Genomic DNA, 27982 nt, shown 5'->3' on the forward strand with positions numbered 1-27982 from the left:
ATTGTCCGATGGAAATATAAATGTCACTCAGTTCATTCAGGCTGCAGCCTTTGGTTGGAGTCAAGAGAGATTTTTAGAAACTTGCCAGGTTTTCCTTTTTATGATTTTGATCCTTTGAGAGTTCCGTTGGTGTAGCCGGTCCTTTAGCTAAGCCGTCCTTCCGTGGTAAGCCCGCCACTTCCTAGGCAAAGGAAAAGGACGCACATGAGCCCCACCAGCTGTCGCTATCAAACGCTGGCACGGGATTTCTAGCGTTTCTCCTGGTGCGTCTAAAGGGGTTGTTCCCCAGACCCTCTTTTATCCTTACTCATGGGGTCTCAGATGTCAATCAGGTTGGGATGATGCAATCCCTCAACCAGCCCACTCTGATTATTCCCTGAGGGCTTCAATGAATAGTACAGTACTCAATACATAATTCCGTCTCCAAGAGACAATGGCCATTATCCGTGGCTTTGTCTCGCTGAGGTCAGGACACATTCCAAACCCTATGTATTCTGGACGTCCCTCTCTCATTTCCTGGGTCCCAGACCCGAATTAATAGCGATCTTGCGATTCTCAAAAAGGAGGGGGCTACTTTGTACCCTTCGGCCCCTCAGAGTTGTGGCACATTCGTAACAGAATACACACAGTTTGTGGAATAAAGTAGTTGATCTTGTAGCGCAGTTAGAGATTGACAGGTCTGATGCTGTGGGCATCACTGAACCGTGGCTGTAAGAAGTTCATAGTTGAGATACACATCTGATACATATCTGAGGATACACATTGTAACAAAAGGACCAGCAGGTAGGCAGAGGGTGTGGCGTGTCTTTGTTGGTAAAAATTGAAATCAAATCCTTAGAAAGAGGCGACACAGTTTCAGAAGATGTAAAAGGCTTCCAGTACAGGCCTCCAAATAGTAGTTAGGTTGTTGGCTACAAATTAGCATAGGAAATAGAAAACGCATGTATAAAGGGCAATGTTAGGACAGTCATGGGGAATTTAAATATGCAGGCAGATTTGGGAAAATCAGGTTGGTGTTGGATCCCAAGAGAAGGGATTTATAGAATGTGTACAAGATGGCATTCTAGAACAACTTGTGGTTGAGCCCACTAACAGAGCAGCATTTCTAGATTGGATGTTAATGTAATGATTTGATTAAGAAGCTTAGGAGACAGCGATCATAATATTCAGTCTGTAGTTTAAGAAACAGAAGCTAAAGTCAGTGTATCATTATTAAAATGGAGTAAAGGGAATTAGAGAGGCATGAGAGAGGAGCTAGTCAAAGTTGATTTGAAGAGGACACTAGCAGGGATGACGGCAGATGACTGTTGTTTCTGGGTGAAATTCTGAAGGTACAGGAAAGATGCATCCCAAAGATGAAGAAGTCATCTAAAAGGAGGATGAGGAAACTGTGGCTGACAGGGAAGTCAAAGACAGTATAAAAGTGAAAGTGCGGGCATGTAATATTGAATAAATTAATGGGAAGGTAGAGGATTGGGGTGCTTTTAAAAATCAATAAAAATCAGTATGGTTTTCTCAAGGGGAAATCTTACCTGACAAATCTTTTGGAATTCTTTGAGGAAATAACAAGCAGGATAAACAAAGGAGAGTCAGTGGATGTTATTTGTTTGGATTTTCAGAAAACCTTTGACGAGGTGCCTCACAAAAGGCTGCTTTGCAAGATAACAGCCCATGGTATTACAGGCAAGATACTAGCATGGATAGATGGCTGGCTGCTGGTGACTTGTGGTGTGCTGCATGGGTTGGTGTTGAGACTGCTTCGTTTTATGTTGTGTATCAGTGATTTGGATGTAAGATTTGATAGCCTTGTAGCCAGGTTTGCAGATGATACAAAGATAAGTGGAGGAGCAAGTAGTGTTGAAGAAGCAGGGTATCTGCACAAGGACTTAGATAGATTCGGGGAATGAGCAAAGAAGTGGCAGATGGAATATAGTGTAGGGAATTGAATGGTCATGCACTTTGGTAGAAGGAATAAAGGAATCAAAAGGTCCAAAATACAAAAACAAGTAAAGCTGAGGCTTTATAGAGCATTGGTTAGACTGCACTGGAGTGTTGTGAGCAGTTTTGGGCCCCTCATCGAAGAAAAGGCTGTGCTGGCAGTGGACATAGTCCAGAGGAGGTTCTTGAGAATAATTCCAGGAATGAAAGCATTAACATATAAGGAGCATTTGATCACAAACAAGAGGAAATCTGCAGATGCAACACACACAAAATGCTGGAGGAACTCAGCAGGCCAGGCAACATCTATGGACAAAAGTACAGTTGATGTTTCGGGCCGAAACCCTTCGGCAGGACTAAAGAAAAAAAGCTGAGGAGTAGATTTATAAGGTGGAGGGAGGTGAGAGAGAACCACCGGGTGATAGGTGAAACCTAGAAGGGGAGGGATGAAGTAAAGCACTGGGAAGTTGATTGATGAGATGAGATGTGCACTCACTGGAGCTTAGAAGAATGAGGGTGGGTTCTCATTGAAACCTATTAAATATTGAAAGGTCTAGATAGAGTAGTTGTGGAGGGAATGTTTCCTGTAGTGGGAGAGTATAGGACTAGAAGGCACAACCTCAGAATAGAGGGATGTCCATTTAGAACAGAGATGAAGAAAAATTTCTTCAGCCAGAAAGTGGTGAATCTGTGGAATTCATTGCAACAGAAAGCCGTGGAGCACAAGTCATTGTGTATATTTAAGGTGGAGGATGATAGGATCTTGATTAATCAGGGTGCCAGTGCTTACAGGGAGAATGCAGGAGGATGAGGTTGAGAGGGATAATAAATCAGCATGGTGGAAAGACAAGCATACTTAATGGGCCAAATGGCCTAATTCTGCCTCTATGTCTTATGGTGTACTTTTATCTTCGCCCTCTTTTTTTTTAGTCATCCATAGCTGGTTTCTAACAAATCTCCTAGTTCTCTGGCCTTTCACTGGAAGGAAGATACTCCTGTGGCATACAGTTCCACAGGGGCCAGTAACCTTTAATACTTCACTCTTGGATGATCATCTTGTCCATCCTAGAGCATCAAAGTTAATCTCAAGTGCTTCTCTCTGCCTCAATGCTAACATCAGTGTCCTTCACAGCTTGGTGAGTAGGCAATGATCAAGGGCAGGAGAATCCTTGAATCTAGCTATTGAGACAGCAAATTATGTTGGTTTTTTTGCTGAGTGTGTTGCTTTAGTTCCTGGTTTTGTTAAAATAATCCACACAAGATTCTGGAGGAACTCAGCAGACCAGACAGTATTTATGGTAAAGAGTAAACCATTGACGATTCAGGTCAAGATCTCTTGTCTGTTTTAAAATACACTTGTTTCTGAAGCGATGTGTTTAAACCTCGGAACTGCATTGGGGTCCTCACGTGTTTACTGTAGTGCTTATATTCATATTAAAAAGTAATCAATTAGGCTCTGAGAGAGGGAGAGTTATGCCTAATGAGCAAGGTTTACAGCTCATAATATTTCTCATGAGGATTGTGGAGATAGAGATTGGCTTTCGGAATGTATTTTAGTGTTGCCTAGCCTGGCAACTGTTCTCATTTCATTGATGTGCTTGGGAATTGACTGTGTGAGGGGAACAGAATGAAGAGAATCCATCTCTCAGTTTCACACTCCTCAATACTGGTGGCATGGAAATTTGACCCCATTGATCCAGTGTGGTTCCCTAATACACGGCACCATCCATAACTTAAGCTTATGGCATAGCATCTCCTCTGCCCACAGACGTTTCCTTATAACCGACACTGTGCTTTGTGTGAGGCTTGCAGACTACAACACCCAAAGTAGGGTGCACAATACACGCATCTCATGTGTGCCACCATGTGCAAGTGCTTTCTGAAGAGCAGACGTCATGGTTTGGGGTGCCACTTGTGCAAAGTGAGAAGAGTACTACAGAGAAAGTCATTGCTAGTAGTGAGATTTAAGGGGTATAGGGGTATTGAGGGTAGGGTGCCTGATGGGGAGGGATGTGAGGAAGAACAGTGCCATATTCATGGATTGGGCAGGGTGATTCAGTGGGAAAGTTCTGATAGCCAGTTGTGAAGGAGGGGGTCAGGAAAGTGACCTTGGATTTTGGCAACAAGAATCCGAGTAGTGCAAAAATAAATGAGCTGGCATGTTGTGCTGTGTACACGTGGGGATGTGGAGGACAGTTAACGACTTGTGCTCTCCAGGCTAAGGCAGACCTCATCCTCTGAGTGAAAGACAGCATTTCATATGATGTGAACCAAGTGCTATAAATTGTTGGACATTGGACATCACTGAACCTGCTGGCAGCTACAGGAGTAGGGGTGGTGCCTTGTAGAAGGGATGAAGTGTGCAGTGAATTGGATAGATTGAAGATGGATCATCTATAGGTAGACCTGCTGGTGAGATGTGAGTGTGGGGAGTGTGCAGTGGATGGATGTGAAGGTAGGCTGTGAGTTGAGAAATGTCAGGGAATAACAGGTTTATATTGGACAGATGTGGAGATAAGACCTTAGGGCACAGGAGCTGAATTAGGCCGTTCAGCACATCGAGTGTGCTCTACCATTCCATCTGGGCTGATTTATTATCCTCTGGATCCTATTCTCTTGCCTGCTGCATCTACCTTTGATTAATCAATAGCCTATCAATCTCTACCTTAATCTACCAATGATTTGGCCTGCACAGCATCTGTAGCAATGAATTCCACAGATTTATCACTCTCTAGCTAAAGAAAATCCTCCTCATCTCTGTTTTAAAGGTACATTACACTGTTTAGAGGTTGTGCCCTCTAGTCTTGCACTCCCCCACTACCGGAAATAGCCTCTCCACATCCACTCTGTCTGGGCCTTTCAATATTTAATGAGATTCTCTCTCATTTTCTGAAACTCCAGCGAGTTCAGGCCCAGAGCCATCAAATGCTCTTTATTCCTGGGATCATTTTTGTGAACCTCCTCTGAACCCTGTCCAATGCCCCACTTCTTTTCTTAGATAAGAGGTCCAAAACTGCTCACAATAATTAAGTGCGTTTTGGCCAATTCCGTATAAAGCCTCAGCATTACAACTTTGTTTTTGCATTCTACTCGTCTCGAAATGAATGCAAGCATTGTGTTTGCCTTCCATAACACCAATTGAACCTGCAAGTTAACCTTTAGCTCCTAAGGCTCTTTGCACTTCTTTTTTTGTATTATCTCCCCAGTTAGAAAATAGTCCACTTCCCTGCACAATATTCCATCTGCCACTTCATTGTGCATTCTCACAATTAAGTCCTTCTGCAGACTCCCTGTTTCCTTAACATTACCTGGTCCTCCACCTATCTTTGTATCATTTTCAAACAGGTGGCCCCAACAGTGACCCCTGTGGCACACCACTAGTCACCGACAGCCAACTAGAAAAGGCACCCTCTATTTCCGTGCTCCGGGATACAGCCCGTGCTCTATCCATACTAGTATCTTTCCTGTAATAACATGAGCTCTTATCTCGTAAAGCAGCTTTCTGCGTGGCACCTTGTCAAAAGCTTTTGAAAATCCTAGTAGTCAACATCCACTGACTCTCTTTTGTCTTTCCTGCCTGTTATTTCCTTGAAGAATTCCAATAGATATGTCGGGCAAGAACTCCCCTTAAGGAAACCATGTTGAATTGACCTATTTTGTCACGTGCCTCCACGTACCCTGAAACCTCATCCTTAATAATAGACTCCAACATTTTGCCAACCACTGAAGTCAGGCCTACTGGTCTACAATTTCCTTTCTTCTGTCTCCCTCTCTTCTTAAAGAGTATAGTGACATTTACTATTTCCTATTTCTCCAGAACCATTCCAGAATGTAATAATTGTGGAAAGATACGTGGAATGCCCTGCCAGTGGATGTGGTACGGGCGGATACAATAGGGTCTTTTTACAGACTCTTAGATGGGTACATAGAGCTTAGAAAAATAGTGGGCAATGCAGTAGGGAAATTCTAGGCAGTTTCAAGAGCAGGTTACATGGTCGGCACAACATTGTAGGCCGAAGGGCCCATAATGCGCTGTAGATTTTCCATGTTCTATCATACTAATGCCTCCACAGTCTTTCGGCTACCTCTTTCAGAACCCTGGGGTGTAGTCCATCTTGTCCAGGTGACTTACCTACCTTCAGACATTTCAGCTTCCTAAGCACCTTCTCCTTAATAATAGCAATGACACTCATTTCTGCCCCCTGATACTCTTGCATTTCTCGCATTCTGCTAGTATCTTCTGCAGTGAAGGTTGATGTAAAATACTTATTGAGTATATCTGCCATTTCTTCGTTCCAGTTGCTACCTCTCCTGCATCATTTTCCATTGGTCAATTGTGCACTCTCATCTCTCTTATATATCTGAGAAAGATTTCTGAATCTTCTTTTACATTTTAACTAGCTTACATTTGTATTTCATTTTTCCTCTCTTTATGGCTTGTTTAGTTACCTTCTGTTGGCTTTTAAAAGCTTCCCAATCCCCTACTTTCTCATTAATTTTAGCTCTATTACATGCTCCCATTTTTGCTTTTTTTGCTGACTTTGACATCCCTTGTCAGCCACAGTTGCCTTTTACTCCCTTTAGAATACTCTTTCATCTTTGGGTTGGATCTTTCCTGTGTCTTTCAGAATGCCTCCAGAAACTTTGGTTATTGCTGTTTTGTCATCATCCCCACTAGTGTCCTCTTCCAGCTCCTCTCTTGTGCCTCTGTAATTCCCTTTACTCCACTGAAGTATTGATACATCTGATTTTAGCTTCTCTTTTTCAATCTGCAGGGTGAATTCTATCATATTATGATCAATGACTCCTAAGGGTTCTTTTACCCTAAGATCCCTAATCAATCTGGATTGTTATGTAACACCTAATGTAGAATTGCCATACCCCTGGTGGGCTCAACTTAAAAAGCCACCTTATAGGCATTCTGAAAATTCTTTCTCCTCCCTCACTTCCCTTCTAGCCACAGAGACAGACTTATAGCCAGAGATCCAGTTGCTATAGCTTACCCTGGTAGGTCATTCTCTCCCCCTTCCTCCCCCCCCACCAACAGTAACTAATCATATGCTTACACTTATCAACAGGGGTATTGTGCACGGGCTGCCTGTACCCTCCTGACGATCACCCAGGTACCTGCCACCTGCAACTTAGGGGTGACTGCCTCCTTGTAAAACATAGAAAACCTGTAGCGCAATACAGGCCCTTTGGCCCACAATGCTGTGCCAAACATGTACTTACTTAGACATTACCTGGGTTACCCATAGCCCTCTATTTTTCTAAGCTCCATGTACAGGTCAACAATCCCTTATCCAAAATCTTTGGGGCCAGTTGCATTTTGGAATTCAGAATATTTTGGATTTCAGAATCCCTCCATATTGGTTACAGGACCTCCCCCATGGATACCAAAAAACACGTATGCTCAAGTCCCTTATTTAACCTGTTTTAATGAGGGTGGATTTTAGGACCCTGCAGGATACCACACCTACGCACATCCTCCCGTATCTCTAGATTACTTATAATACCTAATATAATGTAAATGCTATGTAAATAGTTGTTATACTGTATTGTTTAGGGAATAATGACAAGAAAAAAATATATTTCCAACAAAAACATTCAATAAAACATAAAAATATACAGCTTCAAACAAACTGAATCAAACACATAGTAAATGACTTATTGGAATAAATGTAGAACATCACTGTCACTATAAAACTTCAGTAACTTGTCTTTCTGTTTCTTTAAATCATATACAGTGGTAATTCCAGCACCATATTCAGACAAACCACGATAAAGCTTCTGCAATAACTCCACTTTCTGCGTTATTGAGAATGATAGATGCTTCCTTCTCTTTTTCTCATTGTTACCCATAAGGGTGTCTGCAACTCTTTTTGACATTTTCACGGTGAAATTAGACACAAAGTCAACAGTGAACACAAAATATCAGCGAACAGCAAATGCACGTGTAACGAGCGCTGAGCCACAGCTGACGCCTGGCAGCCTCTGCCAGTGCTGCCACGTCACACCTGAGTGACGTCAGCTGTTGGCAAAAAAGACTTGGGTTTTCAGAGGTTTTTGGATTTCAGAATTTTGAATAAGGGATTGTGGACCTGTACCTCTCCAGGAGTCTCTTAAGTGAGTCTATCATATCCGCCTCCACCACCGTCGCCAGCAGTCCATTCCGTGCACTTGCCACTCTGCATAAAAAACTTAATCCTGACATCCCCTCTGTACCTACTTCCAGGCACCTTAAAACTGCTCTCTCGTGTTAGCCATTTCATCCCTGGGAAAAAGCTTCGGACTATACACATGATCAATGCCTCTCATCATTTTATACAACTCTATCAAGTCATCTCTCATCCTCCATTGCTCCAAGGAAAAAATGCCAAGTTCACTCAACCTATTCTCATAAGGCATGCTTTCCCAAGCCAGGCAACATCCACGTAAATCTCCTCTGCACCCCTTCTATGGTTTCCATATCCTTCCTGTGGTGAGGTGACTGGAACTGAGCATAGTACTCCAAGTGAGGGTCCTATATAGCTGTAACATTACCCCTTGGCGCTTAAGTTCAATCCCACGGTTGATGAGGGCCAATGCATCATATGCTTTCTTAACCACAGACTCAACCTGAGCAGCAGCTTTGTGTACCCTATGGACTCGGACCTCAAGATCCCTCTGATGCTCCACACTTCCAAGAGTCTTACCATTAATATTGTATTCTGCCATCATATTTGACCGACCAAAATGAACCACCTCACACTTACCTGGGCTGAACCCTGTCTGCTACTTCTCAGCCCAGTTTTGCATCTTATTGATGTCCCAATGTAACCTCTGACAGCCCTCCACATTAACCACAACACCTCCAACCTTTGTGTCTTCCGCAAATTTACTCACTCATCCCTCCACTTCCTCATCCAGGTTTATTAAAATCATGAAGAGAAGGAGTCCTAGAACAGATCCCTGGTCCCATGCAGAATATGACCCATCTACAACCACTCTTTGCCTTCTGTGAGCAAGCCAATTCTGTAGTTCCTATCTACCTCCTCATTTTTCTGTATAAGGCAATGGTTATTGAGCCTCTGCTCCAGTTCTTTGACGTTTTCTCTAAGGAGCAGCAACTTGGTGCACTTAGAGTTATCAGGGAGACAGGAGGTCTCCCAAAGTTCCCACATCTCAGACAAGGAATATACCATTAACTCTGGACCCATTCTTAGTGCACTAGCTATGTACTTACAGGGAAAAAAAAACCTTACTTGGAACCTCTGCCTGTACTCACCTAAGCCTGTTGAACCAAAGCCTGACTATTCTAACACTGTCAACTCGCACAATGGCTGCTCTGCTTACACCCTTGCTTTTTATCGGTCCCTGCTGAGTGCCTAATAGATCGTTATGACTGCAGTCTTCTGAAAAGTTCTGAAAGCTCTTTTTAAACTGCATCACCAGCAAACAGCCTGTCACAATGATTGCAGCCCACCAGGATGGTGGCGTTGTAATGGGGTGTGCATTGCAATTACCCATCCTGGGAGTTGGGAGGTTTGTGATTCCCCAGTGTGAGGGTGAGGGTGGTGGGGTGGGGTTTATGGGTCACCCGATGTGGGAAGTTGCATTACTTGTCTTTTCTGATGTTATCTCCACCCTTCCTTTTCGCCAGAGCATCGTTGTGCACTGGCAGCCTCCTCCTCTAGGGACACAAAATGGGGTGATCACTGGTTACAACATTCGGTACAAAAAGGCAGGTCGCCGTGGGGAGACAGATTCTACTGGTGGGAATCAGCTTTCTCAGGTCATCGATGGTGAGTCAGTCTTGTGTATGGAACATGACTCTGTTATAATTTTTTTTAGATCAGATTTGCATTATGTCCCAGAGAATGGGGCAGAAATGTGTTCCCCTGAGCAGGCAAGGCATTCTCTACCCCAGTCTGCTCTCCCCTCGACAGTGATAACACGCTGCAGTAATGGTCAGTGTCCGGGCCTAATGCGGTTTCACCTTCCTCCTCATAGACTGACTCCAGAGGTAGCGACAGTGAGATTGAGAAAGGAGAAGGAGGTGTCAGAAATGGACCAGGTAAATTTGTGGGCAGGGTGGAAGTTGGAAGTAAAGTTGATGGTGCAGGAAGCAGCATCAATGCAGTCGTCAATGTAACACGTAAAGTTGGGGACGGATACCAGTGTAGGCTTGGAACATAGACTGTTCCACGTAGGTTCTAGTTCTTTGAGCCATTCGGGGTAGCCACTTACTTGGGACAACTCTTAATGAGCAAAAACTAAGCAAGAAAATTGCCTAGATTCCCTCCTTTAGTTGGCACACTATGCCACTTAATTGGGCAGGAGACTATTGCTGAACTAATGTCAGTAATGCACCGATGTGTAGCCATTACACATTACATCATGCTTAAAATAAGCAGTTTTTAATATTGTCAGTTGTCTTCAAAAAGCTGTAGTTAGTGAGAAATAAGCAATAAGACAATTCAGAACTGTTTTGCTCACTGTGGTTTCAAGCATTCAGGCTTGGAGATGCCAGAACAGGCTGGAAATGAAAATGCAACAATTTCACTACTTCAACAATTTAAAACTATGAAGAATTTGAAGGTATCGACAATCATCTTGAATGTACAATGAAAATGAAAGTTTGGAGGGCGCAGTCATTGATAGCATTGTATGAAGGTGGTCTATTATCTGCACCAGGTGTCTGTGCTAATTTTGTTCATTGTGTACACTGGATGAATTTCCCCATCAATAACTTGCAGTTTTATAGTACTATCGTACTATTGGTAGTATTCTAATTTGTGCTGTATTTCATTTAAATACATAATTTGTTACTCAGTTTATCTTTTTTTATATACCTTTTTAATTATTTGGGGCAGCTGAATAATTAGTTTTGATGTGTCCCAAGTAACCAGAATCCTCTGTAGTACAATAGAGAAAGACATCTCGCTATTGTACTTACTGAATATATTTTGAATGAAGTATGTTTTTAAAACAAAAAGTTGGGAAGTGTTGAATCAGACTTGACTGTTTTGTGTTGGGTAGTGAGGGTTATTCAGGGGGATGAATAAATAGAATGGCTCCTGACAGTTCTCTAGCTCAGTGAGGGCCTCCAGTGGTAGTATGTGGAGCTACAGCTCTTGAAGTCAGAAAGGGGTGAGGACAGCATGGAAACAGGCCTTTTGGCCCAACTTGACAGCATCCTCCCTGTTAGTCCCAGTTGCACACACTCTTTCCATAATGCTCCAAGCTGTTCCCCCCCATGTACTGATCGAAAAGCTATGTTATATCCTTCTCGACCACTCCCTCTGGCAGATCATTCTCGGTACTCACTACTGTGGTGAACTATGTGCCTGTCGGGACACGCCCCTGCTGACTGCTCCTGTGGCTCCTCCCACAGGCCCCTGTATAAAGGAGACCTGCGGCCTGATGCTCGGCCTCAGTCTCCAAGACCTTGTATGATAGACACTCACTCCTGGTTCCTTCTTCCAGTCAATAAAAGCCGATATCTCGCCTACGTCTCAGTGTGAGTTATTGATGGTGCATCAACTACCCTCTGAAAGATTAAATATTACCTTTATTTGTCACAAGCACATGGAAACACACAGCGAAATGCATAATTTGCATCAATAACCAACACAGTCCAAGGACATGCTGGGGCAGCCCACAAGTGACTCTAGGCTTCTGGTGATAACATAGCATGCCCTCAACTTCCTAACCCTAACCCATACATCTTTGAAATGTGAAAAGAAACTGGAGCAGCTGGGGGAAAAGGAGTTAAGTGGTGAATATACAGACTCCAAACACCATTATATTATGACCTGTGTTTGGTAGTATGGTTTGATTTTCATTTTCTCTATTCAGTCTCAGCCATTCTGGTCAATCTACAATAAGCATGAAATGTGACCAGCACAGTAAGACTGAGAATCAAAGGACCCAACTACTTCCTAGTTAAACCACGCTGCAGGAAAACACTTCTGTTTTCAGAAACGTTCTCTCATGCTGGTACATGCAGTAGTCCTCTGCTGCCTGCATCTGGGACTGTGGGAGGAGGAAGCAGATGGGTCACTGTTAGATCTTTGGTGTGCGCTGTTTCATTCTCCGTCATGTTCCAGGGTTGGAGAGAAACACCGAATACAGTTTCAGAGTTTCTGCAATCACGGTCAATGGGACTGGACCTTCTTCGGACTGGGTATCTGCCGAAACCTTCGAAAGTGACCTGGATGGTAAGGGATTAGTATCGAACAGTCAATCCCTCTGTCTCAAGTAATCATAATGTACTTACACTTTGTACAATTTCCAATATTTAAGCTATGAACCATTAAGTTTAACTGTGAGAAGTGGAACAGTGCCATGTCAGGCTCTCAGACAATGCACAACATGGGTTGGGCACAGACCGAAGCTGCCTACAGTGTGGGTTAGGCACAGAGTGAAGCTCCCAACAATATGGGTTAGACACAGAGTGAAGCTCCGTACAATGTGAATTAGACACAGATTGAAGCTCCCTACAATGTGAATTAGACACAGAGTGAAGCTCCCTACAGTGTGGGTTAGGCACAGAGTGAAGCTCCCTACAATGTGGGTTAGGCACAGAGTGGAAGCTCCCAACAATATGGGTTAGACACAGAGTGAAGCTCCGTACAATGTGGGTTAGATACAGAGTGAAGCTTCCTACAATGTGGGTTAGATACAGAGTGAAGCTTCCTACAATGTGGGTTAGACCCAGAGTGAAGCTTCCTACAATGTGGGTTAGATACAGAGTGAAGCTCCCTAAAATGTGGGTTAGTCACAGACTGAAGCTCCCTACAATGTGGGTTAGGCACAGAGTGAAGCTCCCTACAATGTGGGTTAGGCACAGAGTGAAGCTCCCAACAATATGGGTTAGACACAGAGTGAAGCTCCCTACAATGTGGGTTAGACACAAAGTGAAGCTCCCTAAAATGTGGGTTAGTCACAGAGTGAAGCTCCCAACAATATATGTTAGACACAGAGTGAAGCTCCGTACAATGTGGGTTAGACACAGAGTGAAGCTCCCTACAATGTAGGTTAGTCACAGAGTGAAGCTCCCTACAATGTGGGTTAGGCACAGAGTGAAGCTCCGTACAATGTGGGTTAGACACAGAGTGAAGCTCCCTACAATGTAGGTTAGTCACAGAGTGAAGCTCCCTACAATATGGGTTAGACACAGAGTGAAGCTCCCTACAATGTGAATTAGGAGTTAAGCTCCCAACAATATGGGAGCTTCACAGAGTGAAGCACTATAACATGGGTTAGGTGCAGAGTGAAGCTTCTTCTCTATTTCCCTTCCAACATCCAACAAGAAATACATTTCAACCATTCAAGGGAATTTGATAATAATTTTAGATCAACAGAAAAACATATAATACAGCCTGAAGATTCAGAATATTTCAGAAGTAGATGGGAAAGATCCAAGAGAAACATAATGTAAGGTGAATAAAGCTTTAATAGATATTTCTAAAGGAATAGAACAACTAATGTTAATGATTAAAGCAAGATTAAACTGTACTGGAAATGGCAGAAAAAGTTAAACTTTTTGTGTATCTGGAAAATCTGGAAACAGTGGAACAAAACACATCTATTATAAATACGGAGAACAAAAAGTAGCATTTGTAAAATAAATTTTTAGAGGACTTAATGAGATCATAACATCATAAGATATAGGAGCCGAATTAGGCGATTTTGCCCACCTAATCTGCTCTGCCATTTCATCATGGCTAATCCAGTTTTCCTCTCAGCCCCAATCTCCAGCCTTCTCCCTTTATCCCTTCATGTCCTGACCAATCAAGAATCTGTCAACCTCTGCCTTAAATATACATAAAGACTTGGCCTCCAAATCTGTAGCAACAGATTCCACAGATCCACCACCTCTGGCTAAAGAAATTGTTCCTCATCGCCATTCTAAAAGGATACCCTGTAGCGCCTCATTTCCTAGCGTATCCGAACCGACTCACAATTAGATAGCCTACGGGGGTTTGCGAGCACAGAGCTTTGGAGCCTCTTCGCCATGGGGGGCCGGTTGACAAAGGCTTAAAAGTGAGGCTGAAGTTTTCGAATAAAGTTTTTCCTTCGACTGCAGTTACCGACTCCGTGTCGTAATTTTAGCGCTGCTTGTAGCACACCGCTACAATTGGTGACCCCGACGGTCCAAACGATTTTTGGACCAGAAATGACCGACGCCGCCTCTGTTCATGCGGTTTCGTTGAAACTGCCGGGTTTCTGGACACAGCGCCCGGACCTATGGTTCCAGCAAGCCGAAGCCCAATTCCACGTTCGCCGGATCACAATTAGATAGCCTACGGGGGTTTGCGAGCACAGAGCTTTGGAGCCTCTTCGCCATGGGGGGCCGGTTGACAGAGGCTTAAAAGTGAGGCTGAAGTTTTCGAATAAAGTTTTTCCTTCGACTGCAGTTACCGACTCCGTGTCGTAATTTTAGCGCTGCTTGTAGCACACCGCTACAACCCCTCTATTGTATCCTGTGAGCCTGTGTCCTCTTTCCTGTAATACCATGGGCTCATCGCTTGTTAGGCAGCCTCATGTGTGGCACCTTGTTAAATACCTTCTGAAAATCCATGTACACAACATCAACTGATTTTCCTTTGTTTGTTACTTCTTCAAAGAATTCCATCAGATTTATCAGGCAAGATTTTCCTTTGAGGAAACCATGCTGACTACGGCTTATTTTACCATGTGCCTCCAAGTACCCTGATACCTCATCCTTAATAATTGACTCCAACATTTTCCCAACTACTGAGGTCAGACAGGCCTAAAGTTTCCTTTATTCTGCCTCTCTCCCTTCTTGAATAGAGAGGTGATAAATCTGCAGGAGCTGTGATCTGCATCCTAGGGTACTGATGGAGGTGACTGTGAAAGTACTATTTGTTCTTCCAAAATTGCATCGATCTGTAGAATGATTTCCATAAGTTGGAAGGTAGTAAGTGTAAATGCACTGTATGGGAAAGGAAAGAGAGGAAGTGTAGTGACCTACACACCAGTTAGCCTAACATTAGTAGGAAAAAATGCTAGAACCTTTTAAGGAAGTATTGTCAGGATGTTTGAAAAATATTAACAGGCGAAGTCAAAATATATTTATGAAAAGAAAATCATGTTAGTCAGATCAGTTTGAAGATTTGAAGGTTGTAATTTGTTAATATTTAGGTAGTAATTATACAGGCTAATTGAATAGACTAGTGATTGACAAATGGAATATAATGTGGAAATGCACTCTGTATAATATGCACTCTGTATGAAAAAAACTAGAAAGGTTGAGTATTTTTAAATGGTGGTGGATCGATTGTGTTAAATAGAGCTGGGTGTGTTTTTACTCGAATCGTTGAATGTTAGTATGTAGGGTCAGCAAGCTGGTAAGAAGGTAACCAGTATGTTGGCCCTTATGATTGATTGCAAGAGTAACATCTTCGTTCTGTTATAGAGCACAGTTGAGACAGTAGCCAGAAAATTATGTACTTGCAATGGAAAGAGTGCAGCTGAAATTCAGAACTTCAGTGGTTTGGCCTAATGAGAGAAAAAATGAAAGAGTAGGACTATATTATCCTAAGTTTAAAAGAAATGAAAGGTAATTCTACTGGAGCATCATAATATCTTATGGTGGGTTAGACAGTGTAGATGCAGAGTTGATATTTCTTAGCTGGGACGTGTAGGACCAGGGCACACAGTCTCAAGATAAGTGGCTGGTCATTCAGGACACAAATGAAAAATATCTTTATCCAGGAGGCAGTGACTTTTTGGAATCTCTTCCTAGGGCTGCAGAGTACGTTCAGAACAGAGACCGATTGACAGAGACTGCTGCATTACACACTATGTGGGCAGAATCACTTGAGTTGGTTGTTGGATGGATAGAGAGTACCTATTGGAGTCCAACCTGTGTGCAATGACCATTCTTGACTTTCCTTTCTGCTTCCTTCTTGCTAGCCTTACATTGCTCTTTGTTATTAGTTCTATAGTTTCTGTAATTAGGAAGACAAATGGAAACTTGCCCTTCACCCCCAGGCACTTGTGTTTGGAAGGAGGGAAGTTTTGACACAACTTTCCAGACCTGTGAAGAGGCAGATGGAAACTGCAAGCAATTCTAGTCTCCATGTTTAAGGAATGATGTGCCAGTATTGGAGAAGGTTCAGTAGTAAATTCCTGGGATGAAGCTTAACATATGAAGAAAGGTTAAGGAGGTTTGACTTAATCTTACCAGAGCTGCTTTCATATCTAAATCCAAACCTGGAACTCTGGGGGGGGGGGGGGGGCGCGCTGAGTCTCCTTCTGCACAGTTTGACTGGTTGTATTTACTGGGTGATTGTTAGGTTAGACTGGTTGTATATACAGGCTAATTGTTGCCATAGACCAGTTGTATATACCAACTGATTGCTTGGTTAGTCTGGTTGTATATATATACTGGCTGATTGTTGGGTTAGACCGGTTGAATATACCAACTGATTGTTGGGTTAGTCTGGTTGTAGATACCAGCTGATTGTTGGGTTAATCTGGTTGTACATACCAGCTGATTGTTGGGTTAGTCTGGTCGTAGATACCAGCTGATTGTTGGGTTAATCTGGTTGTACATACCAGCTGATTGTTGGGTTAGTTTGGCTGTATTCACTGACTAGTTGTCAGGTTGCACTGTTTGAATTGACAGGCTGATTGTAGATTTGACTGGTTGGATTTCAACCGGTTGGGTTAGACCTGCATTGGAGAGGTAGGAGAGTGTTCAGTAGTGGATTTTTCAAATGAAGGGTTTACATATGAAGAGAGGTTGAGGAGATTTGACTTAATCTTATTGGAGTTTCAGAGAATTGATTAGATTGAAGCATATAAAGTCCTGAGAGGGTTTCTCAGAGTGGATACTGAGAGAATGATCTGCACCAAGTGTCATCATTCAGAATAGGGAATAGCTGATTTCATTTGGAAATCAGGACAAATTTCTCCTCAGAAGGTAGTCATTGATTTGACCACTCTGTCCCAGGCTTCTGTGGTAAAGTCAACCAATATATTCAAGGTGGACATTGATAGGCATTTAAAGTAAAAGGAAGGATGTGGAATTGGAATGTAGGATCCCCCTCAGTGGTGGTCATCTTAGGGAAGAAGTGGAAGAGGATGACCTTGCTTAGAAGTGGAGGTGCAGAGGAGGCCTTAACGTGCAGAAACCCCCTGCTTGAGAGTGAGCGTATTCCTGACATGGGTCTGTGGTCACAAACATCATCATCATTATTGTGGTTATGTGTCTTGGGCAACTGCCTTCATACATCCATCCAACAGTGGGACTCCTGGGGGCTGTGTGTCCTTCTGCGGGTTTGATACCCTGGCCAAGAGAGCATTGCTGGGAAAGGGCAGATCTGTCAGTCTGTGTTCACTTCTGTCTGAGAGTGGCCACCCACAGAAATCAATATGAACATTGAACATTGTTCTACATCTGACGATGGAGTGGGAATATTGTCCCTCTCAACCTCAGGATATGGATGGGGCTGGAATCTGGATGGGGTGATTCAGTTTGCATGTGGGGACTCTTCACAGGGGTCTTGTGGCTGGAATCCTGATGGCGTGATTGATTTTGGGCATGTGGGCTGTCACTGGGGACTTACGATAATGTTCACTTCTCTGCTGGTTAATTGTTGAGTTGGACCAGTTATTAACCAGCTGATTGTAGGCTTAGAAACCAGTTGTATTTTCTGGTTGATTGTTGGGTTAGACCAATTGTATTGACAGGCTGATTGCTCAGTCAGAGACCAGCTGTATTTACTGGCCGATTGTTGGGTTAGATCAGTTGTATTTACTGGCCGATTGTTGGGTTAGAGACCAGTTGTATTTCCTGACTGATTGTTGGGTTAGATCAGTTGTATTTACTGGCCGATTGTTGGGTTAGATCACTTGTATTTACTGGCCGATTGTTGGGTTAGATCAGTTGTATTTACTGGCCGATTGTTGGGTTAGAGTCCAGTTGTATTTACTGGCAGATTGTTGGGTTTGACTGGTTGTATATATCGACTGATTGTTTAGAGCCAGGTTGTATTTACTGGATGATTGTTAGGTTAGGTTGTTTGTATTTATTGCTTTGGTATTTTACAGAATCACGGGTTCCAGACAAGCCCAGCTCTCTCCACGTGCGGCCTCTTATTAACCACATTGTTGTGAGTTGGACACCACCTGAAAATCAGAACATTGTTGTAAGGGGATATACTATCGGCTATGGAATTGGCAGCCCGCATGCAGAGACCATCCGTGTCGACTATAAGCAACGTTATTACACCATCGAGAATCTGGGTGAGTGATGAACACTGTGGCGATGGTGGATCTGGGGTAACGTATATCTATGTCTGCTTAGACAATCAACTCTTCTCTTAAATATTGTAACAGCAGAGCTTGATAACAACTGTTCAATCTCAGCAGGTGAGGAAGTATCTGTGGAGATGAAGGGACATTTGATGTTTCAGGCCAAGACACTTCGTCAAAAACTTTCAGGGTCTTCTCCCGGTGCGGCCTCTACATCGGTGAGACCCAATGCAGATTGGGGGACCGCTTCGTCGAGCACCTCCACTCCGTCTGTCACAACGGACAGATTTACTGGTTGCCACCCACTTCAACTCTGTTTCACATTCCCAATTAGATATGTCCATACATGGCCTCCTCTACTGCCAGTGATGAGGTCAAACTCAGGTTGGAGGAGCAGCACCCTATATACAATCTAGGTAGTCTTTAGCCCTTTGGCATGAACATTGAATTCTCCAAGTTTGGTAATTCCCCCCCCTTCCCCCATCCCAGTTCCACTCTGTCTCCTCCTCCAGCTGCCTATCACCTCCCTCATGGTTCCGCCTCCTTCTACCACCCATAGTGCTTTCCCCTTACATTCCTTCTTCACCTTTCCTGCCTATCCTCTCCTTGCTTCCCCTCTCCCTTACTGGTTTTTCACCTGGCACCTACCAGTCTTCTTCTCACCCTCCCCCCACCTTCTTTATAGGGCCCCTGCCCCCTCCCTCTTCAGTCCTGTTGAATGGTCTCGCCCCGAAACGTTGACTGTTCATTTCCATGGATGCTGCCCGACTTGCTGAGTTCCTCCAGCGTGTTGTGCGTGTTACTTTGACCCCAGCGTCTGCAGAGTATTTTGTGCTTACCTTTTCATTTCACTCTATAGATGCTGCTGACCTGCTAAGTCCTCCAGAGTCCTGTGTTTTTTCCTCTAGATTTCCAGCTTCTCAGTATCTCTTGTGTTAATTATTTAATCTGCCTAAGGCTTATGTTAAACCACACAACTGTTCTTATAGTTAAAGTATTTAAATGGAACTTTATGATGGAATTTTATTTTGAACCTATGCATAATTGTGAGGAGCTCCTGCTGGGGCAACACAGAAGGCTTAGTTATTTGCTGAGAAGCTTTAAATGACTGTATAGTGACATGGTGCCGTGGGACTATTCTGTAGAATCACCAGTAATAGGAAGGATGGGGAAGATGAATCTCCTCCCCTTCCTCTCTTAATCTTTAGCAGATATACCCTGTAGAGAAGTTTTGACTGGTTGGGTCTGTACCAGAGGAAGTTTAGTTCATAGATGTTAAGTGCGGTCATGGTATTTGGTGATGATTGATTCATTTGTTCATTGTGTGCTGTTTTGTGTAACGTGGCTGATTGTAGTCTTTTCATGGCCATGGTTGTTCTTTACAAATTTTCTGCATAAATGGCTTGCCATTGCCTTCTTCTGGGCAGTGTCTTTATAAGGCGGGTGATTCCTGCTATTATCACTACTCTTCAGAGTGCCAGGTGTCAGTGGTCGCATAACCAGGACTTGTGATATGCACCAGCTGCTCTTATGGCCCTGATTGTTGCTAGGGTGGAGGGTGGGGGGGGGGGGGGTGGCTACACTTAGCCTAAGGAAGACCTACATGCTAGTAGAGGGAATGAGTGCCTTACTCCTCATTTGGAAGGTATGTATCAAACCACCCAAAAACAGAGATCCTAGATATTGGCAGCTGCCAGGACTTTGAAAGACATTCTTACAAATATCTGCCCTTAATTTTCTGCTTTAAGGAGAAGCAGCCTATGTCTATTGTTACTTTACTCAGTACATTAATAGTGGAGGTGTCCAATCCTCTCGCTTGGACTAAGTGTTACATGTTGCCAGCCTCACCAAATTGCACACTTCTGCTCCCTGTCCTTGCCTGGAGGGGCACTGATTAAGAGCAGGAATCCTGAAACTGGTGTCTGCACCTTCATTAACTGACATACCAGTAGCCACTGAGATCAGGAAGTGATGGGGTGAAGTGCTGGTGAACATGGCAGTGCCCTGGATTACAGGGAGGAGAGAGCATGTTACTCCAGATGCTCAGTCATTTCTTCTCTTTTCCAGAGCCAAACTCACACTACGTGATCACACTGAAAGCATACAACAAGGTTGGCGAAGGAATCCCTCTGTATGAGAGCACGGCCACCAGACCACTAACCGGTAACAGAGAAACATTCTGCTTTCGTGCTCTGATGTACAATGCCTCTCTATCTCTAAGACTGCATGCACCTTTACAAATTATAGTTAGCTTGCTTTCAGCTGGAAGGATGCACAGTTTGGGCAGAGAATGATTCAGGGTTAATTCTGGTGTTGATGTTGTTAAAGATCGCACCTGGAGGAAACACATGTGGTCATGGGGAGAATGCAGAAAGTCCTTATAGACAGCGGTGAGAATTGAACCACTTTCAGTGATCACTGGCACTATAGAGTGTTATGCTAACCATACTCCACCACTTTGCCCATAGCCTTTGATTTTCTTTTAAAAACAGAAGTCTCTTCACTCATTAGGGTGGGAAGAGTGACGAGCGGAAATGTTGAACTCTAGGATTGGTTTCCAATACTTTCCCAGGGGAATGGATTGCAATTTCAAGTTATTCATTGTGATTTTGACTGCCAGAGGATGAGGCTCTCACCACTCACCAGCTAGTAAATCAAACAAAGCAGACCTGATGAAGGGCCTTGGTCCAAAACATCGACTGTTTATTCCACACCGTGACCTCCTGAATTCCTCCAGCATTTTGTATGTTTTTCTCCAGATTTCCAGCATCTACTGAATCTTTGGTGTTTGTGTTCAACTGGCATGTCTGTTTTGTTTATAAATAATATGTTTATAACTATATGCTGTTTGTGGTTCATTTGCTGATCTTCAAGATAGCAGCAGAGTTAGAAGAAAGTACAAGAGTCGGAAGAGTAGGAATAGGATAAGGGTGGAATTGGGAATGTCACTGGAGAGGCAGGGTCTAAGTCTCAACTGTGATGTAAGTTCAGGAAGGCAGCAAGACATCAGAGAATGTCCAAAGGCTCTGACTGTGCAATTACTCTGGGGACTGAGACTGCGATACTCCAGATGTTGAGAGTAAGGCTGCCCTAGCTGTTGAGTTTGGTGTCCAAGACGTTGGGTGTATGACTTTCTGGCTGTTGTCTGTATGACTGTTCTGTGAATTTACTTATATGATGCTGTATGTCTGCTGCAAGTCAGTTTTGCATTACACCTGTGAATGTGTGTACTTAGAGTCATAGAGTTAACAAGCACTACAGCTCAGAAATAGGTCCTATATGCATCGACAATATTATTAGCTCAACTTTATCTTTGACACTGGCTGTTTCAGTTGTTGGGGAGGTGACTGCTCAGTTGTTGAGTGTATGCCCATTAATGACTGTTCTGGTTAGAATATTGAACAGTACAGCAGAGGAACAGGCCCTTCAGCTGACTATGTTGTACTGAACCAGCTAAAAAGCAAATCAGAAACACCCAAACACTGATCCCTCCTACCTATACAATTTCCATATCCTTCCATCTTCCTCACATTACTGTGCATATCTGATCGTCTCTTAAAAGCCTGTAATGTATTTGCCTCTGCCACCATACCAGACAGTGCATTCCAGGCATCCACCTCTTTCCGAGTAAAAAAACTTACCCCTTACCTATTCCCTATCCCCCTCACCTTCAATGCGTGCCCTCTGATATTAGATATTTCAGCCCTGGGAAACGGATGCTTCCCTTCTATCTATGCCTCTCATAATTTTGTTAATCTCTATCAGATCTCCCCTTAGCCTCCACCGCTCCAGAGAAAACACCCCAAGTTTATCCAGCCTCTCATGATAGCACATCCCGTCTAAACCAGGTAGCATCCTGGTAAACCTGTTCTGCTCCCTCTCCAAAGCCTCAACATCATTCCTACAGTGGGGCGACCAGAACTGTATGCAATATGCCCGATGTGGCTGAACCAGTTTTATAAAATTGCAACATAACCTCTAAGCTTTTGAATACAAATAAAGACAAGCATTCCATATGCCTTCTTAACCTCCCTTTTGACCTGTGTAGCTACTTTCATGGAGCTATGAACTTTGACCCTGAGATCCCTCTGCTCAACAATACCGTTAAGGATCTTGTCCTTAACATAAGAGCATAAGAAATAGGAGCAGGAGTAGGCCATCTGGCCCATTGAGCCTGCTCCGCCATTCAATAAGATCATGGCTGATCTGACCATGGACTCATCTCCACCTACCTGCCTTTTCCCCATAACCCTTAATTCCCCAACTATGCAAAAATCTATCCAACCTTGTTGTACATATATTTACTGAGGTAGCCTCCACTGCTTCATTGGGTAGAGAATTCCACAGATACACCACTCTTTGGGAAAAGCAGTTCCTCCTCATCTCTGTCCTATATCTTGAGACTATCTCCCCTAGCTCTAGTCTCACCAACCAGTGGAAACAACTTTCCTGACTCTATCTATCTATCCCTTTCATAATTTTATGTTTCTATAAGATTTCCTCTCATCCTTCTGAATTCCAGTGAGTACAGTCCCAGGAGACTCAATCTCTCGTAGTCCAAACTCCTCATCTCTGGAATCAACCTGGTGAGCCTCCTCTACACCACCTCCAAAGCCAGTATCTCCTTCAAGTAAGATAACCAGAACTACACGCTGTAGTCCAGGTGTGGCCTCACCCAGCACCCTGTACAGTTGAAGCATAACCTCCCTGCTCTTAAACTCAATCCCTCTTGTAATGAAGGCCAACTTTCCATTTATCTTATTGATAGCCTGCTGCACCTGCAAACCAACCTCTTGAGATTCGTGCACAAGCACTCCCAAAGTCCTTCTGCACAGCTGCATGCTGCAATCTTTCACCATTTAAGTAAAAATCTGCTCTTCTGTTTTTACTTCCAAAGTGGATGACTCACATTTATGAACTTGTACTCTATTGGCCAGACCTTTGCCCAGTCACTTAACCTACGTATCTATATCTCTCTCCAAACTCTCTGTATCCTTTGCACAATTTGCTTTTCCATTCAATTTAACAGTGTACTGTCTCCTTGCATTTGCTCTTCTGACGTGCAACACCTCACATTTATCTGGGTTAAACACCACCTGCCATTTCTCCGCTCTTACCTGCAACTGATCTATGTCATGATGTATTTTTTGCCAGTCTTCTACACCACCCAACTTCACCAATCTTAGTATCATCCACAAATTTACTCACCCACCCATCCACATTTTCATCCAGGTCATTTATATACAGTGGCATGCAAATGTTTGGGCACCCCAGTCAAAATTTCTGTTGTGATTAGCTTAGCGAGTTAAAGATTAACTGATTTTCAAAAGGCATAAAGTTAAAGATGACACATTTCTTTAATATTTTAAGCAAGATTACTTTTTTATTTTTATCTTTTACAGTTTCAAAATAACAAAAAAGGAAAAGGGCCCAAAGCAAAAGTTTGGGCACCCTGTATGGTCAGTACTTAGTAACACCCCCTTTGGCAAGTATCACAGCTTGTAAACGCTTTCTGTAGCCAGCTCAGAGTCTTTGAATTCTTGTTTGGGGGATTTTCGCCCATTCTTCCTTGCAAAAGGCTGCTAGTTCTGTGAGATTCTTGGGCTGTCTTGCATGCACTGCTCTTTTGAGGTGTATCCACAGATTTTTGATGATGTTTAGGTCGGGGGACTGTGAGGGCCATGGCAAAACCTTCAGCTTGCACCTCGTGATGTGGTCCATTGTGGAGTTTGAGGTGTGTTTAGGATCATTATCCTGTTGTAGAAGCCATCCTCTTTTCATCTTCAGCTTTTTTACAGATGGTTTGCTTCCAGAATTTGCTGATATTTAATTGAATTCATTCTTCCCTCTACCAGTGAAATGTTCCCCGTACCACTGACTGCAACGCAAGCCCAAAGCATGATCGATCCACCCCCGTGCTTAACAGGTGGAGAGGTGTTCTTTTCATGAAATTCTGCATCCTTTTTTCTCTAAGCATACCTTTGCTCATTGTAGCCAAAAAGTTCTATTTTAACTTCATCAGTCCATAGGACTTGTTTCTAAAATGCATCAGGCTTGTTTAGATGTTCCTTTGCAAACTTCTGACACTGAATTTTGTGGTGAGGACACAGGAAAGGTTTTCTTCTGATGACTCTTCCATGAAGGTCATATTTGTGCAGGTGTCGCTGCACAGTAGAACAGTGCACCACCACTCCAGAGTCTGCTAAATCTTCCTGAAGGTCTTTTAGATAGATAGATAGATACTTTATTCATCCCCAAGGGGAAATTCAACATTTTTCCAGTGTCCCATACACTTATTGTAGCAAAACTAATTACATAATTTAACTCAGTATAAATATGATCTGCATCTAAAAATCACCCTCCCAAAAAGCATTAATAAATAGCTTTTAAAAAGTTCTTAAATAGTTTACTAAAGTGCATTGAGTGGTAATTTAAGCTCAGTCCTAACCCCGGCACTTTAACATGTCTTGCCCCTGGTGGTTGAATTGTAGAGCCGAATGGCGTCTGGGAGTAATGATCTCTTCATCCTGTCTGAGGAGCATTGCATTGTCAGCAACCTGCCGCTGAAGCTGCTTCTCTGTCTCTGGATGGTGCTGTGCAGAGGATATTCAGGGTTTTCCATGATTGACTGTAGCCTACTCAGCGCCCTCCGCTCCGCCACCGATGTCATACTCTCCAGTTCTGTGCCCGCGACAGAGCCCGCCTTCCTTACCAGCTTGTTAAGACGTGAGGCATCCCTCTTCTTAATGCTGCCTCCCGAGCACGCCACCACAAAGAAGAGGGCGCTCTCCACAACTGACCGATAGAACATCTTCAGCATCTCACTACAAACATTGAATGACGCCGGCCTTCTGAGGAAGTACAGTCGACTCTGTGCTTTCCTGCACAGGGCATCTGTGTTGGCAGTCCAGTCTAGCTTCTCGTCTAACTGCACTCCCAGATACTTGTAGGTCTGAACCTGCTCCACACATTCTCCATTAATGATCACTGGCTCCATATGAGGCCTAGATCTCCTAAAGTCCACCACCATCTCCTTGGTCTTGGTGATACTGAGACGCAGGTAGTTTGAGTTGCACCATATCACAAAGTCCTGTATCAGTTTCCTATACTCTTCCTCCTGACCATTCCTGACACACCCCACTATGGCCGTGTCATCAGCGAACTTGAACTTCTGCACATGGCAGGACTCCGAGTTATATTGGAAGTCAGATGTGTACAGGGTGAACAGGACCGGAGAGAGCACGGTCCCCTGCGGTGCTCCTGTGCTGCTGACCACCGTGTCAGACCTACAGTCTCCCAACAGCACATACTGAGGTCTGTCTGTCAAATAGTCTGTTATCCAAGCCACCATGTGTGAGTCTACTCCCATCTCCATTAGTTTGTGCCTTAAGATCCTGGGCTGGATGGTGTTAAAGACACTAGAGGAATGTAATCCTCACAGCACCACTGACCCCGTCCAGGTGAGAGAGGGATTTGTGCAGCAAGTACGTGATAGCATCCTCCACTCCCACCTTCTCCTGATACGCAAACTGAAGAGGATCCCGGGCGTGCCTGGTTTGTGGCCTCAGATTCTGTATTATTAGCCGCTCCATGGTCTTCATCACGTGTGACGTCAAAGCAACAGGTCTGAAGTCATTCATCTCCCTTGGAGTCAAACGGGAGTTTTGATTTGCCTACAAGCAGTTCTCTTGGAAAGTTTCTTTGGTCTTCCAGACATCAACTTGACCTCCACCGTTCCAGTTAACTGCCATTTCTTAATTTCATTATGAATTGAGGAAACAGCTACTTGAAAATGCTTCGCTATCTTCTTATAACATGCTCCTACTTTGTGGGCATCATTTATTTTAATTTTCAGAGTGCTAGGCAGCTGCTTAGAGGAGCCCATGGCTGCTGATTGTTGGGACAAGGTTTGAGGAGTCAGGCTGTTTATAAAACTTTGAAATTTGCATCACCTGGCCTTTCCTAATGATGACTGTGAACAACCCATAGCCCTAACAAGCTAATTAAGGTCTGAGAGCTAGGTAAATCTCTTGGGGTGTCCAAATTTTAGCATGTTGCTCCTTTCCTTTTTTTCACTCTAAAATTGTAGAAAACAAAAATAATACACTAATCTTGCTTAAAATGTTGAAAAGAATGTTTCATCTTTAACTTTATGACTTTTGGAAATCAGTTTGTTTTCTACTCACTTAACTATTCACAGTAACAGAAATTTTGACCAGGGGTGCCCAAACTTTTGCATGACACTGTACATCATAAACAGCCGAGGACCCAGCACAGATCCAGTAATTACAGACCTCCAGCTCAAATATCCCTTCAACCACTACTTTTTGTCTTCTATGTGCAAGCTAGTTCTGAGTCTAAGCAGCCAATTCTCCACAAGCCCCATGCACCTTAATCTTCTGGATTAGCCTGTCACGGGGGACTTTGTAAAATGCCTCACTAAAATCCATGTAGACAACATCCACCTTCATCAATATCTCTTGTTACCTTGTCAAAAAACTCAAATCAAGTTGGTGAGACATGACCTGCCCTGCACAGAACCAAGTTTGGGTCTCCCTAATTAAGCCACAAATGCTCATATATTCTATCCTTAATAATTTTCTCCAGCAATTTCCCTTCAACTGACATGAGGCTCACCAGTCTATAGTCCCCAGGATTTTCCCTTGTTCCCTTCTTAGAGGTACAACATTAGCCAGTCGTTAATCCTCCAGGACCTTGCCTGTGCCTAGAGAGGAAATGAAGTCACGCGTCAAGTCCCCAGCAATCTCGTCTCTTGTGTCCTTCGATAACCTTCAATAACCTGGGGTAAATCCCATCAGGCCCTGGGATTTATGCACCTTAATACTCATTCAGAGGCTCAATGCTTTCTCCTCCTTGACCTCTAAACGCCCTAATGTATTTATACGCTCAGCATTGATCTCCTGGTCCTCCACATCCTTTTCCTTGGTAAACACTGAAGCAAAGTACTCATTAAGTACCTCACTCACATTCTCCGCATTGAAACAAATGCTCCCCTCTTTATCCTTGAGTGGTTCCACCCTCTCCCTAGTTATCCTCTTGCTCTTGATATATATATAGAATGCTTTGGGATTCATCTTAATTCTATTTACCAAGGTCTTTTCATGGCCCCTCCTGGCTTTTCTAATTTCCTCTTCTAGTTCCTGTTCCTGAGTTCTACCCAAATGGGCTCAGTGTCTGAACTCTCCATTATGCCTCTTTTGAATGCCCTGTGATTTTGACCCTGATTAGTATCCCCCCCAGCTCCTCTTTTATCTCCTTGTCTATCTTTTCTGAAACTTCAAAAGCCTGGTACCTGGTGTGTGACTGTTCTAGTTGCTGAGTGTGTAGTTGGTTGGGTTACTGTGCGTGTAGCATTTTGAATCATTAGGCTAGTGGCCATTTCAGTTGTTGGGTGTGCAACACTGTCTGGTCTTTGTGTGTTTGATTCTGTGAGTCCTGCTTATGTTTATGTGTGTGGGACATTGTATGACTGTGGCTGTCTGGTCACATTGACAGATAAACACATTTATAATGTTAGTGTATTGAACACTTGCTCTAATCAGTAACCTCAGCTTCTTTCTTTGTTTCTCCTCTATTTCATTATTTCCTGCTGCACTGCTCTCATGGAATCACTCTCTTTGGTTACTTTCCCCTGCCCTTGCATGGTGTATCATTTATCTGTTTCACATTTTGCCTGTTTATTTTATCCCTCAGACCCTTTTGACCCTTCAGAAGTTTATTTAATTGATTTTTTCGATAATCCATACACTCC

At 43.4% G+C, this 27982-nt stretch overlaps 2 protein-coding genes across 3 annotated transcripts in view; one reads left to right on the forward strand and one right to left on the reverse strand.

The window, feature by feature from the left end:
* LOC132378744 (neogenin-like) overlaps positions 1-27982 on the forward strand; it is a 383956-nt gene that overhangs the window by 228002 nt on the left and 127972 nt on the right. For both annotated transcript variants that reach the window (XM_059945868.1, XM_059945867.1), the window contains exons 13-16: positions 9581-9722; positions 12030-12140; positions 18007-18201; positions 20278-20373. In XM_059945868.1, coding sequence (XP_059801851.1) covers positions 9581-9722; positions 12030-12140; positions 18007-18201; positions 20278-20373 — 544 coding nt within the window. The remainder of the gene's footprint in view (positions 1-9580; positions 9723-12029; positions 12141-18006; positions 18202-20277; positions 20374-27982) is intronic.
* Positions 34-27978, reverse strand: LOC132378747 (uncharacterized). The gene is made up of 2 exons (XM_059945880.1): positions 23328-27978; positions 34-177 (listed from the first exon to the last, which is right to left on the reverse strand). Exon 1 carries the CDS (start codon positions 25583-25585, stop codon positions 24668-24670), a length of 918 nt encoding a protein of 305 aa, XP_059801863.1. The 5' UTR covers positions 25586-27978; the 3' UTR covers positions 34-177; positions 23328-24667.

This window comes from Hypanus sabinus, chromosome 21 (genome assembly GCF_030144855.1).
Source record: "Hypanus sabinus isolate sHypSab1 chromosome 21, sHypSab1.hap1, whole genome shotgun sequence".
In the NCBI taxonomy this organism is placed as follows: domain Eukaryota; kingdom Metazoa; phylum Chordata; class Chondrichthyes; order Myliobatiformes; family Dasyatidae; genus Hypanus; species Hypanus sabinus.